Source organism: Taudactylus pleione, unplaced genomic scaffold (genome assembly GCF_031769625.1).
Source record: "Taudactylus pleione unplaced genomic scaffold, aTauple2 ptg000975l, whole genome shotgun sequence".
NCBI classification, from domain to species: Eukaryota; Metazoa; Chordata; class Amphibia; order Anura; family Myobatrachidae; genus Taudactylus; species Taudactylus pleione.
In genome coordinates this window covers 281814-297127 of record NW_028285376.1, presented here as the reverse complement: position 1 = coordinate 297127, position 15314 = coordinate 281814, and the positions used below count along the sequence as shown (strand labels likewise).

At 41.5% G+C, this 15314-nt stretch overlaps 2 protein-coding genes across 3 annotated transcripts in view; one reads left to right on the top strand and one right to left on the bottom strand.

Moving 5' to 3' along the window:
* Window positions 1-5961, top strand: part of LOC148454621 (cyclin-I-like) — a 31390-nt gene extending 25429 nt beyond the window's left edge. Inside the window, exon 5 of the mRNA XM_088460706.1 lies at window positions 4165-5961. Within this exon, the coding sequence (XP_088316832.1) occupies window positions 4165-4317 (153 nt within the window). The 3' untranslated portion in view covers window positions 4318-5961. The remainder of the gene's footprint in view (window positions 1-4164) is intronic.
* Window positions 4125-15314, bottom strand: part of SEPTIN8 (septin 8) — a 117758-nt gene continuing 106568 nt past the window's right edge. For both annotated transcript variants that reach the window (XM_088460703.1, XM_088460702.1), the window contains exon 10: window positions 4125-6204. In XM_088460703.1, the coding sequence (XP_088316829.1) occupies window positions 6039-6204 (166 nt within the window). In that variant the 3' untranslated portion in view covers window positions 4125-6038. The remainder of the gene's footprint in view (window positions 6205-15314) is intronic.

Here is a 15314-nt window from a genome sequence, read left to right as displayed (position 1 = left end):
ATATAAAACATTTTGATGACAAAGGAAGCACTAACCGTGATGGTAATGTTTCAGCTCTTTTTAGAGAATAAGTGGAGGAAGTGGGAGATGGCGTAGTATAGTCCTGTATGTTCCGCACTATAGTCTGGTACTGTCACTTTCTCTAACTAGTGTAGCCGAACCAAGATCACTCCAGGCCGCATCCATACCACCGGCTGTACCAGCCGCATCACAGCTAACTAAGCTGCATCATGGTCACTCCAGGCCGCATCAATTACCATCAGCTATACCAGCTGCATTCCGGTTTACTTAGCTGCACCACGGTCACTCCGTGCCACATCAATACCATCCGCATCACGCCAGACAAAGCTGCATCGCGACATTAGATGCACACTGGCTCCTTTATAAGCCATTTCCTGACTCTTCAGCAGCTCCAGACCTTAACCAGCAGATGCTGTTCTCCTGTCACTCCTCTTGTAGGTGTCACGCATACCCTGGTCTTCCTAGGATATCTGTGTAAACTGCTACTATCTCGAGTTTAAGTCCAGACGGCCACCTATGTACCGGTGAATGTATTCAGTTCTAAGGGAACAGCGGGTGGCTGTTATTGGCAGAAGACCTCGTCTTGTGGTTCTGGAGGTTTACACAGATGGAGAGAAGACAAAGACCGCACAGATAGGGTTTTACGGTATCCCAGGACTCACTGAGACAGCGATAGTGTTGTTGCCTCTCCGGCCGGGGACCACAGCGTGTGTGGCCGCAGCGCTGGTTGGTGACTTCAGACGCCGCTTCGAGTACCTGGCGGCCGGACTCCTCTTCACTCCACTTGGTTGTGCAGACTCCTTAGTTGTCTAGGCGCAGTCCCAACATATTTCACACCTTCCAGGGTGCTTTTTCAAAGATAAATTGGAGTTTGTCCAAAACGGGGAATATATACGGTCTTTAATTAGACTAAAGTGGTGGGGAAAACCGGAACTTAAAACCAAAGTCCAACTGGAAACAGCGGCAAGCGTGTTTCCTGGATTTCCATTGAAACTCCATCTTTTTTGCTTTTGTCTGTTGTGCCTATGTTAAGATTGAATGTGTACAGAATATATGTATGTTTAGGAAGGGTTTTGAGACATGGATGGGAAGGTTTCCATACTAACAAATATATAAAAACGTGTGTTTTGTTTTTTTTTTTTGTTTTTTTATAATTAGACTTTTATGTAAAAAATCTACAATAATTTAATCTGTAAAAGTTGTTCTAGCAAGCTTAAAACAAAACAAGTTTTTATTAAAAAGAAGAAAGGGAGGTATTTTATAGTGTATTCGCCTGTTTCAGAAAAAAATTGGTGTCACTTTTTATTATAAAAATACTTTTAACTCAATGTCAATTTTTAGTTCATGGGGTTCACAGGTTAAATTGAAGATCCATTTTGTTTCATTTTTCTTTAGGGTATCTACAATGTTTTCTCCTCTCCAGTTTGGTTTTCTTTTTTGGATACCTATGAATTTCAATCCTTTGGGGTTCTTATTGTGATGATTTAGGAAGTGGGCCGATAGGCTGTGCGTATATATGTTCAGCTATCCTCACTTTTTTATTTTTCGCTTTGTTTGGTGTACGTATTGGATGCCGCATGGGCATCCAATAGATGGCTCCTTTGCTTTCACATGAAATGTTTTCCTTAATTGTGTAGCTGTTGTTTTAGTAGAACAGAATTCTAGTACTGGTTTAGTGTTTGCCAGTTGATTCTTATAGGCCGTGCATTTGATATAGTGATAGAAGCCTTTATTTCCCATATTTGTAATCCTTTATTTTTGTCAGTTGTTGCTTTAGATTCCTTGCCTTTTTATAGATGATTATTGGTTTGTTAGGTAAAAAATTTTAACGTCTTCATCCAAGAGTAGTATATGCCAGTCGTTCCAATATATTTTCTATCTCCTTGTGGTTACCATTAAATTGTGTGATAGAGGTACTTTGTAGGTCGGATGTTCTTGTTTTGAAGCTAAGGGACCATAGTTTTCATACAAAATAGTTTTATATTTAAATATTGACTTTTACATGTCAAGGTCACATGATTTGTCCTTTTTACCTTGAATGTCTAAAAAAAAGTATCTTACATTTTTTTGTACATAGAGTATGTTAAACACTTAAATACAGTCTCTTTGGTATAAGTTGCATTTTGGAAAGCCTTTGGGAACAGGAGTAAAAAAAATATTAAGTACGGCAGTTGAACCCTTCTTGAACTAACCTTTCATGTGACCTTGAAATGTAAAAGTCCAATATTTAAATATAAAACTATTTTTTCAAAACAAGACCAACATGAAAATTCTACCACAATTAGAAGCAAAGTTATGATTGGTGTCAGTTGACCTTGCAAGTATAAATTTTACATATTTTGTCATGTTTGCAACCCTGTAGCATGAACACAGTGTATCACTGAGGGCTAAAACTTTACATATGAAAGTTACTTTGTCGGCTATCATCCTACCAAATTTCATGAAAATCTGAGACGTCGAGTTGAAATGTTACTTTTTTTGTGATGATTTGGTATGGAATGACCCAGTAGTGTTTTGTTTGGATTTATATTTTAATACGCACTAGATTGATGCAGGCTTCTCACATTCACAACTTCACTTTAAAACTAGGGATGTGCAGGCTCGGATAGGTTCGAGTTTGCACGTGGAGTTCGGATTTTTCTCTCCAAAAAAACGGAACTCAGAAAGAGGCAAAACGTCATCTTACATGGACGAACATCATCATTCCTGGACAAAAAGGAATGATGATGTTCGTCCATGTAAGATGACGTTTTGCCTCTTTCTGAGTTCCGTTTTTTTGGAGGGAAAAATCCGAACTCCACGTGCAAACTCGAACCTATCCGAGCCTGCACATCCCTATTTAAAACCTAAACCGGTATTCTAGAATCCTGTATAAAAACAAACGAGCCCCTACGGCACATTTCCGGCATATATTAGTTGACAATAGCAACCCATCTAGCGCAGTGTGCTTCTAGGAGGTGATTAGGAGTTTCACAGTAGCCTGTTTTGTAATGAATCTGGTGCAATTGTCAGATGTGGTCAGTAGACTTTTTTTTTTTTTTTTAAGAGCTTTCAGAACTTTAATGGAGCTCTGCCATTGACCGCTCTGTGATTACATAGTATAGTGGCCGTTGCAAAGATTGGGTTACACAAAAGCATACCAGAAATAAATTCGAAGTGCTGATAAAATGCTCAGTTTCTCAGAATACTAATTGATATTTGCTGTTGGAAACTTGCAAACATTATCCTTATCTACTGTAGGTATCAAAATACTGTTTTCTTAAAAACCACCGTATACATATATTGCCCACATTTGCTAGGTGTACTACGTAAGGAGAGTCACCTGAGTTTGTATATGCAGTCCCCTTGTACAGTGGCGGCGAACCCTGGCACTCCAGCTGCTGTGGAACTACATATCCCAGCATGCGCTGCCAGAATGCTAAAACTGTGGCAGGGCATGCTGGGATATGTAGTCCCACAGCAGCTAGAGTGCCAGGGTTCGCGACCACTGCAGTAGTTTAACTTTTATTTCATTACTACAGTACTATTCTGCTTCTAGTGCAGTTTGTTAAAATGTATGTCTTAAGATATGTATTTAAATGGAAAGGTGGATGTTCATTGCGTTAGAACGTGTTGTTTTTGTTCTAAATCCTTAACTTATATTTTATGTTTAATAACCACTATAGTATGGCCAAACCCTTATCAATGACCATACCTAATTTTAGTTTGCATGCATAAGCTTAATGCATTCATTTCTAGTATGCATTGTGTAATGGTTAAAAATGCTTTTATAGAACATTTAACCCCCTTCGCTGCGAAGGATGAGTGGGTCCACAGTAAAGTGCTCCCTGGTTACTTGCCTTTTTCCCACCGACACTAATCACTGGTGGGGAGTCCCATATTTCCCCCATCTTGTGCTAAATAAAAAGTGATCCCTGTTTTAATGCAGTAGGTTGCATAGTTTTTAAAATGGTAGGCCTTGCCTTGTTGGGCTACCATATTCTCCCAACACATAAGCGTTTAAACTGAGACTGCGAAAATAAATATATAAATAAAACGTTTTTTTTTTTGGGGGGGGGGAATAAACAGACAATTTTTTACTATTTTGATTTCCAACAAGAACATTGTAAATGTTTGGTTCAACTTTTATTTATTATGTTACAGGTAATACCATCAGTGAAGAAGCTTGCAGTGCAGAGTGGATGTATATACTCTTCTGCTGAGATCTTAAGGATGGAAAGAATCATCCTGAATAAGCTGCAGTGGGATCTGCACATGGCCACGCCAGTGGACTTCCTGAACACTGTAAGCATATAGAACTCAAAGGAGTATGATGTTATACAAGATACACGTCTGCTACAGAAGACCTATATTAGAAGCTACTTGCAAGTCACTGACTTAGATGGACAAAGTACCTATTTTTTAATAATAATAAAAAAAAAAAGACATTTACAATACCTAAATGATGATCTTAATATGTTGCAAAAATATTTCTGACTCTGCTTTTCATTCGAATAACACTGTACACAGAAAGCTGTCTGCTTTTTTTTAGTTTGTTTGTTTGTTTTGACACATTGTACACCTGTCACTAAGAAAGCTTCTTTTATCAGACCTGATGCTAACATATCATCAAACTGGCACTTATTACATCACGTGAATGTGGAAGGCCAAAGTGTGTCTGATCCATTCCCTGCTGGACCGCGGGCCACATGTTCTAGAAGAGAAAAGATTTAGGTTAAGGCAAAACTGTAGGTAGAGGGGAATAATAGGACCTGTCTTGCACCATAAAATGAAGGTCTGATTTGTATTCATGTTTGCTGCCAAATATGGCAGCCATTATTCACAGCAAAATGCTGAATAGATACAGATTGCAGTTCTAACTGCAATGTGCAATGCTTGGCCTGGCATGTGGTCGCCTAGGCCCTAAAACAAAAAAAAATGTTTTAAAGCTTTTAAATACTCCTAACTCTACTTTTATTATCCCTGTATATGTTTGTGTGTGCATTATTATTCTTAGGATAATTCTCTGCTACTGTAATAAATGTATCTTATTATTTATATATGTTCTTTCTGATTGTTGTTGGTTGCAATAATGGAATGCCTAGACTGTTGGGAACCGCTGGCAATATTTCTAGATAATACAGCTAATCTGAAAAGGGTGAGATTGCAGAATAAATAAAAAATAAGTGATATATTTCTAAAATAAATATTTCTCGACTAAACCTTTTGTGACACAACATAATGTGGGTCATTTTTCAACGGAGCAACTGAACACTTCGTTTTTAAGGTTATAATCTTTTAGTCAATGTTTACTATTTAAAAAAAATACTTTTTTTTTTTTTATCTAGTCATAGATGATGGAATATCACATATAAATCAAGTCGAACAATGACAATGATACTACATTGATGTGCACACCTCTGCCCCTGTAGTGTTAGTAGTTTCTTTCTATATCTGTTCTCCGCTTCATCTTGGATCTGTCACAGCTGTTAAGCAGACTGCACCCACAAGTGACATCAGTATTATCAGGATATGTCACACGTGAACAGAAATTACTTCAGTATTTTCATAAATGTCACAAATCGGATACAACAGTTTAAAGAATGATATTAGCATTTTTAACTACAACTCCGTTGACAAATGTCTCTCATTGTGCAATGCTCATCATGTACCATCTAGAAGACAAGTAGTTGTTTTTCTGCCTAGGAATCTGGGTAACTGATGTTTGGAGCATGTGCAAGGATCACTTAAGTAGCCAAGGGACAAAATACACACACAAATTATTGTAATGTGTTCGGAGAACACATTGTTACATTCAGTAGAAGCTCAATAGTCCAATGGATAATAACATATATTGACACGTAAAGAAATGGCCACATTTTGGCCTTCCTGGTGTGATTTGCATTTTGTTTGCCATGTTTGGTCAACGTAAGTGGAAGATGGAGACAATTGACCTAGACATGTAGACGTTTGTGTCTCTTTCTGCAGTTCCATGCCATCGTGATGTCCAACTGGCCTCATCTCTTCGGTGGCTTCTCTCAGATGAATCCTTCTCTCCATGTTGCACTCTTGATTAGGCAGCTACAGCACTGCATGGCGTGCCACCAGTTATTGCAGTTCAGAGGTTCCACGTTGGCCTTGGCAATAATCACCTTGGAGCTAGAGAGGATGGCAGCTGACTGGTTCCCTGTTATGACTGATCTGCTGAGGAAAGCAAAAGTAGGCATAAAACAGTCAATATTTCCTTTAGAAGAAATTGTACAAACTTTTTTTGAGGGGGCGGAAGGTAAATGATGTGTTGGCTTTAAATACTTCTAGCCTTCAAAGGCTAATGGTCTTGTGAGGAAATGAATTGCACAACAGGAGTGCGTGACTTATAATAATAATATTCCCACTAGTGCATATGGTCACCCACATTTTACAGCTTTCCTTTACCTTCTGGCATGCTCGTTTCTGCTTTTGTGTCACTCACTGGTGCCTTCATCTTTTCTGCTTTGTGTTTTTATTGGCTTTCCTTCTTTCTCCTCCTATTTGTCTGTCTTTCACATGAATGTGTCTCTCTACATTCCCCCTTTACACCTATATCCACACACCACCATGCACTGCCTAAGTACAATTTTCAATATGATCATTTATTTGGGATGTGCAGGTAACTGTCTCTATCTGGGGCAGAGGGAAGGTAAGCGTTAACCAGCAATGCTTCATCTTGTAACTTCAATCTGCTAAAGTATTTGCTCGTGGAACTGTATCGTGCCTTCTAAAGAGCCCATAACAATCGATCAACTTCTAGCTATCATTTTATAGAATGTACTTGATAAATGCTAGCGCGTAACTAATTGGTTGCTATGAACAATGTATACACTCTTTAGAAAGTTTGATACATTTTCCCCAAAGTAAGTAACTCGTGTCTTCTGTGGCGACAAATTTGATGAGGAAGCCACTGCTGTATAAGCTTCAACTACAGTCTGCCTCTCCATTGGTTCTTTTCTATCTAATACAGAGAAGCCAAATGGAGTACTAAGGGGGTATTGCTGGTGTAACTATACAGGGGCTGCTTGCTCTTTCAGACTATAAACTGTGCACACTGTTTAAGCCCCAGGTGAGTCTGGTGTTCTTAATAATACCGTAATGCATAAATCACAACTTGAGGTGAAATATTTATTTCAAAGTTGCAGCTGTTTGAAATATTAACTGTTGCAGATAAATAAAATTATTAAATGGCAATAAACACTATCTGGAGATTTTTTTCATACTACATTAGAGCCAGGATAAAAGTAAACTGGTTCTTATGAAGAAACACCGCCCATGCTGGGTTTGTTCTTCTTTTTAGATTCTGTAGTGATATGGAACATTTGTTTTTGTTTTTCTTTTCTTTGCCCATTGTCACTTGTTGCATCATACGTCTGTGAAAAATTATCTGCATTTTAGAATTTTATTTATTTTTTTTGTTTAAACTATTCTGTCCCTTGTCCTCAAATACTCTATCATACAGTTGGACCTTGTTGAAAAAGGAAAACTATATTCATAGCCATACTTTCTTTGGCTATTGCGGTGCCTGCAAAAGCAAAAATCTTATGTTTACATAAATACTAGATAAAATGAGAATACAAATATGTTTTACAGGTTGACCGTGTCAAATTCATCTGTTGTAAAGAACTGGTTGACCAGTGCCTTGAAACTCCGTCCAATCCCGTCTACATTTTGATGTCTGCCAGTAAAGACTTACAGGACTATCACAAGGACCAAGTCTCTCACTGTGTTCCCTCAGCAGGCTACACTCCACCATTACATTGTGTATCAATGAATGCAGACCAGCCTATACCAGGCGCCTTCTTCCCTCATACTGAGCACCCTCCTGAAATTGTCATGGAGACAGATGAGTTTTTTGATGGGTTTAGACATCTGTATAATGAAGACGGCATTCTGGACAGAGGAGGGATAAATGAGGTTCTCCTGGGCACTAAGTCACAAATCGTGGAAGAAAACAGCAATCCATACCCCCCTCCTTTACAGTCACCATATCCAGACTAATAGGTGACCTGTAGGATCACGACCAAAAGCCACTGAAGAGCAACCGAGTGGTGCCAACAGCAATAGTGTTCATTTTTTTTTATTTTTTTCCCCAGTCAGAACTTGCAATTGAGTATTACTGAATTTTAGCTATTCTGCTGCCATAAATTGACATTCTGCTCCTATTGCAGTGGAGGTGTTAAAAAGATCTCTTACTATATATAAAGGAACAAACCATTAAAACATCAGGGTGAGCACTGCAGGTTTTGGGCCATTAATTCACAGGAGTGCCTTTTTTATGTTTTATTTATACTTGCTCACAATCCACACTTAGTTTTCCCAAACGTGTGGTGTGCTCATACTCTGCGGGCTAAATGTAATGGGTTCCGATCTTTAGCCGCAAATCTCCCAGTATTTTTAAAGTGGCAATCATTTTAAAGGCTAAATGAAGCTGGTTAAGCCTTAAAATGAATACCACTTTAAAATATGAGGAGACTCTCCTAAATCCCTGCAGCGGCTAAAGATCGGAACCTATTACATTTAGCCCTGCGTCTTTCTATGTGTTACAAATGCCGACCGTGCATATTGTACTATAGTGCTCGTCCTGCAGCAGTCGTGGACCGTGTGCAGGTTAAACCTTGGCGTGTGCGTCTGGAAATGTGGTTGGCTTTTCGCTTCCAAGCCTGGCAGGGATTTCTTAAGGCCTGTTTTGTGAGCAGGCCATGGGCTAAATGGATAACTGTCTTTTTTTTCTAGTTTGTGGTCATGGAAAATCACATCTGCTCTTTATTGACAATACTGCTCCAAAACGGTTTCTAACTCTATGCCCCGTGTTCACTGCTACTTTTTTCTGGCAACCTGCTACTGCATTAAAACATACCAGGTAGCCTGGCTTTAATGCTAGAAGTTGACACTCAGGGACGTTATATTTTTATTAGGACTAATTAAAGTATTAAAACATCTACAAACCTGTTTCATTTGCAAGCAGTCTTATACCATGCCAAACTATAGCCCCCACCCCCTTCCTCTTCCCTAAAAATGAATAACATTCCTTGTTCTGGGAACATCATGCTGGAGAAAATAATACTTTTAGATCTTCACGCCAAAAACATAAAGATTTCAAAATCAAAATTGTTCCTCTCTTACTGTACTTGAGAATTGTGGGCAAATGAGCCCAGGTTAAACATACCGTGTTTTTATTATATCATTTTGTTGATTTATGAATGGTATTTTATATTATGGCTATTTTACTTTGAGAATGTTTAACAATATGTTGTGAAGTTTGTCTATGAAAGGAATATTGCAGAAAGAAAGCCCCCTGCACAATCTTTAAAGTTGTCTTTCTTTTCTTTGTTTGTAACCGAATAAGGCCAAGGGGTCAAAGTCCGGTCCAACAAGACAGGAGCCACCTGTCAAAAGCTGTGAATGTTGTTGACAAATGTACAGTACATATTTTTGGTTTAATATACTTTTATAAAACGTTTGGGGTAATAAAAATGAAACCTAAGTAAGGCAAGTTTTCAACTTTGTCCTTAAGTTGTAGATAAGTATTTATTTTATGTGCGTTTTTGTTTTTACTTTTGGCTACACTTGTTTCATGTGTCATTTTGTCAAACTGAGTTGCTCAATGACTTCTGTAAGGCAATAACTGATGTTCTATGTTCATTTTAAAGTAAATGCTAATTGCATAGTGTTATTTCATTAAAAAAAAAAAAAATTTTGCCAAAAATTCTAAATATTTGTGTATTAATTCTTGTATCACTTCTAATTATCAGTAAGTATGGTCCGGGAGGGAATCTGTATGAAATACGCATGTCCAGCGGTTCTAATCCCGATGCTGGAAGACCGTCAGTGAAGATCCCAACAGGTAAGTATTTTTTATATTTACTAACCTAACCCTCCCTTAGGGGTGCCTAACCCTAACCTCCCCCCCCCTACCCCAAGTGCCTAACGCTAACCCCCCCCTGTAAGTGCCTAAACCCAATCTATCCCTGGGGGTGCCTAACATAGCCTAACCCTCCCGGGGGGGTGCCTAGCCCTAAGTCCTTCGATCGGTATGCTGGGCATCGGGCTCTCGGCGTAGGTAAATTTAGAGGTGGGATTAGACATGTGGGAAGCCGGCGGTCGGCATTTCGACCGTCTGCTTCCTGACTGCATCCCTCTGGGAGGAATTGTTAGAGTACTGCCATCTATTAGTGAAGGCAGCCATGTGGTCCTTACCAAAATTCACACCCACTGAACAAATGGTAGAAAGAATGCATGTACATAAACTGCTTGGAATTGATGGGATTCACCATTCTTCTAGGGGGCTTTTAATAGATTAACATGGGAACTTGGTCACCCTGTACCAAACAAAATAATGAGCAATGCTTATGCAGAACACGTGACTGAGAAGTGCCTTCTTTTTTCTTCCCTGTTTATGCTTCCATCTAAAGACCATGCATATGCCTTTTGTATTGTCCATCAAAGCTTTAGTGCTGCTGAACAAAGCTTACCGTAAATACGATCCTGGTGTTCCAGTATGTATCTACTCTTGGATAATTTCCTTTTTATGTATGTAGAAGGCAAGAGCAGCTACAATACGGAATTGTGCATTTATTTTTGAAGAGTAACAGTGTAATTTGGTATATCACATTGTTCTGCAATCGGTGACATCTCTTCAGCATTAGAACCAATGTTACAACCAGGGTTGCAGCTTAGAACCAATGTAAAGGTGCGTATCCACTAGGCGATAGAGGAACAACAGTACGATTACAACATTGTAATCGTACAGTCGTTCCTCATCCTGTATAGTGCCTACACTGAACAATATGTCGTTCAGTGCAGGCACCCTCCCTCATCCCCCGAACATGCACAATCTGTCGTTATTGGTAGATTGATCGGCATGTTCAGGCTATGATTGATGTCAAACGACCAGCAGGAGCGTGCGTCACTGGTCGTTTTCGACCTTTTTATGAACTAATTGTGAACGATTAATGAGCGATTTAACAATGTTGTTCTAGTTCAATCGCTCATTTTAATCAACTAGTGGATACGCGGCTTTACAACCAGGGTTGCAGCTTAACTGTCTAGAACTGCTTTTATTAACATTTGAACTCTGTAAATGACTTTCTCTCTCATCCACTAGGGGACACTGGAGGTGCTTACGCTGGGGTATAGAGGCGTGGATAGCTGGAGCTGGGCACTTTAATTAATATAGAAGTGTGAAGCTCCTCCCCCTCTATTCCCCAGCAGCCCTCAGTTTAGAAAATGTGCCCTAGGAGCTGGTCACTACAGGCTGTGCTCCAGCAATGATACTGATTTCTTTTGTTTTATTTTTATTATTTTATAACATCTTTTACACTACTAAGGTACCCTTCTCCACCTCTATAAAAGGTGGGGTCCGGGTACCTGGCGCCCTGATTTTCCACGGAAAATCAGGAAGGAGTGCACAGGGCTTATGCTAAAAGCACCTGACAGCTCCTTATCGCCACAGCAAGTCTTCACACTAAGAAGAGAAGACTGCTGCACTGCCGAAAGAGACTTCAGGGGACACGCAGTGAGTAACAGGCTGCGCATCCCCTGGCTCCCTTCCCTCTGTCCAGTGCTTCACAGAATGTCTGCGCTGTGTCAAGCAGAAATAGCACTACAGCTCGTCAACCTCCTGCTCCCGCCCCACTGAACGGCGCTATACAGCTTGTCTGCACTGTCAGGCAGACCTAGCGCTACAGCTCGTCAACCCCCAGCTCCCGCTCCGCTGATGGCGCTATACAGCTTGTCTGCGCTGTGTCAGGCAGACATAGCGCTACAGTGTGTCTCCCTGCTTCTCCCCTCTCCCCGCTGATACACGCAGTGTAGTGCGGAGGGGGAGGTAATGGCTCTGCTAGCAGCCATCTTTGGAGCCCTTAGGGCATGAAAAGGGGGCGGAGCTTAGCCACAGCGGGCGCTCTCTCCTGCAAGCGGCTGTATTAAACAGTGTGGCTGTCATTTTTAATGTATTAATGCCTGCATCTCTCCCTTATTCATGTAGTGTGCAGCATAATTACAAAAGGCTGGACTGCTCATATACCTATACTGCAGGATCCTTGGCAAGGGGGCTGTGTGTGGGGTGTATATAGTGAGCAATATTCTTATCTGTGGGAAAGTGAGTGGTGTTTCTCCTCCTCTGTTTCCAATATCAGCCTTCTGTCTCAGTATACTATATATATCTGTATGTGTATACTATTATTATTATTATTGCATTTTATTTGTGAGGCGCCACAAGTGGTCCGCAGCGCCTTACATTTCTGCTTAAACTCTGAGTGACTGGGTTATATAAATGACAAGCAGGACTAAAGCTGGCCACACACTAGAACAACTTACATCCAACCAGCCAACTTGTTGATTGGTTGGAATGAAAATCTGGTAAGGAATACAATCAACAAGTTGGCTGGTTGGATGTAAGTTGGTCTAGTGTGTGGCCAGCTTAAGGCTTCTCTTAAAGATGTTTGTTGTTCCAAATGTAACAACAAACATTCTAAGCCACATGATAATGGATCCACGTTATGTGTTTCTTGTTTAGTAATAGATCCCCCTGTGGCTATTACTGCCTCACCCACTCTTCCATGGGCCGGTGACATGGTAGGTGTAATGGTGGATTTAATGTCAGCATTGGCTGAGGCTCATAGGTCGAACGAGGAATTCCTCGCACATAAAGACACGGAGGAGGGTGTATTGGAATAGCATGGGGGAGGAGCAAAAAATTCTGGCAGTCAGGCAGATTGTTCATCTACCTGAGGAAACCCAGGACTTTAAATTATTTGATGACCAACAAAAAGGTCGGCTGTTTTTCCTTTCTCACAACAGCTTCAAGAACAGCTTTAAGTGACCTGGAAACAACCGGATATGAGGTTCTAGATTCCACGTCGTTCCAATCCAGCTATCCATTTCCATCATCTGTGATGGACAAGTGGGATACACCTCCTCCTGTAGATGCGTCCGTTCTTGTCTTCTAAGAATACAACGCTTACGGTATCGGGTGATACGGTACTTATGGACCCGTCGGATCGTAAGTTGGAGACAACACTGCAATCTATTTATACTACAGCGGGGGGTCAACTTAGACCTATGCTCTTAGTGCCTGGGTTAACAAGGCCGTGACTGGCTGGGCAGACCAGTTGATTACGGGCTTGGACTCTAGTACTTCTAGAGCAGAGTTACATCTACTAGCAATCCCTGGGAATCTCTGGACACTCTCAGAGGCTCCAAGGGTATCAGTCAAATCAGTACTCTCATATCCGCTTCTGCCATTCTGGCCGCACAGCTCTCTGGTTGCGCTCTTGGCGGGTGGCCGCAGAATCCAAACGAGCTGTTGAGGGTTTACCGTTCACTGGTGATATGCTTTTTGGCCCAGAATTTGACAATTGGATATCCCAGGCCACTGGTGGTAAGTCGTCTTTCCTCCCTTCAGCTGCTCCAACTCCCAGGAGGACTTACACTGGTCCCTCGTGTATTTCCTTTCGTGCGCCTCAGCCTTTTCGTAGCAGGGCCCGAGGTGCTCCCACGCAGGTTAGGGGCGGCAGAGGTAGAGGTCGCTGCATACAGTTGCAAGTCGACAGCAACAGAAACCAGCTGAGAAACCAATGGCATGTCTGTCTTTCGTCCCACTTGGGATCTCCTGCGGTGGGAGCTCGCTTACAGATTTTTCAACAGATTTGAAACCAGACCTCTTCAGACCTGTGGGGTACCGTATAAACTTTGAAGTCCCTCCTCCAAAATCTGTTCTTCACACAAGACCAGGGTTCTGCAGGAGGCTATCCAGTTTCTGCAAGAATCGGCAGTGTTTGTTCTGTTTCCAGTACATTAACAATTTTTTTGTGGTGCCCAAGCCGGATGGTTCGGTCAGGCCCATCCTAAACCTGAAATCTTTAAACCAGTATCTGAAGATGTATCGTTTCAGAATAGAGTTACTTCAGTCTGTCATTGCGAGTTTGAAACCAGCGGAGTTCCTCCTTTCTCTGGATATCAAAGATGCCTGTCTCCATGTCCCCATTTGGGAACCGCATCAGGCCTTCCTGAGTTTGGCAATATTAAAAATAAAAAATTATCAGTTTCAGACATTGCCGATCGGGTTATCCTCGGCTCCCCGTATTTTTTCACCAAAATTATGTCTGTCATAAAGAGTGAACATAATTCCTTTCTTGGACGACCTGTTAATCTAGGCTCCATCAGATTCTCTTCTCTTGGACCCACGCCTCACTGACATTCAAGACTCTAACACAGCTCAGTTGGATTATCAATTTCAAGAAATCCAATCTGAATCCGTCCCAGGGACTCCAGTTCTGGGGATGGTCCTGAATATGCATAATAGAGAATTTTCCTTCCGGAAGACAAAGCCCAGGATATCCGGTTGCTAGGTCAGCCAAGCCTCAGATCGAAGAGGGGTCCAAGTTTCTTTGTCTCCGTCTATTGGGGAAGATGGTAGCTGCTTTCGGGACAATTCCACTCCCAACTTTTCCAGTTAAATCTGCTTTCTCAGCGGTCAGGGTATCACCTACATTGATCCGTTTGGCCATGGCTACCAGGTTGGCTCTCCTCTGGTGGATACAATCGAACAATCTCTTGGCACGACTATTCAGAGCGTCGGATTGGATAATAGTGACAACGTATGCCAGCCTCCGAGGATGGGGAGCAGTGGTCCTGGACTATCATTTTCAGGGTCGTTGGTCCCCACAGGAAAGACGGTGGCCCATGTATGTGTTGGAACTCTGAGAACTTTACAATGCTCTGCTAGAAGCATCGCAGTTTCTAAGGTCTCTTCCAGTAAGAGTTCAGTCAGACAACGTGACGGCCGTTGCTTACATCAACCGCCAGGGCGGGACTCGAAGTCACATGCGAGCAGTAACTCAGATTCTCCGGGGTGGGCCGAGAGTCAGTCTGTAATCCTGTCGGCAGTATTCATCCTGGGAGTAGACAACTAGGAAGCGAATTACCTCAGTCACCAGGATATCTATCCCGGAGAATGGAAGCTTCACCTAGACGTGTTCCAAGCACTAGTGTGCGTTGATGGGGTCGTCCTCAGATAGACCTTCTGGCTCTTGATTGCTTCATCAGCTCCCAACATCCGTGTCAAGCTCTTTGGATCTGCAGGCGGAGGCAGGTGACACACTAACATTTCCGTGGACCTTCGACATTTTTTATCTATTTCCTTCGATTCCACTAATTCCTCGTCTACAAAACACTATAATACACGAGTCAACCTTGGTCATTTTCATGGCTCCAAACTGGCCTCAGAGAAGTTGGTTCTCTGACTTTTGGTCCCTCCTTGTAGCCAATCCGTGGCCCCT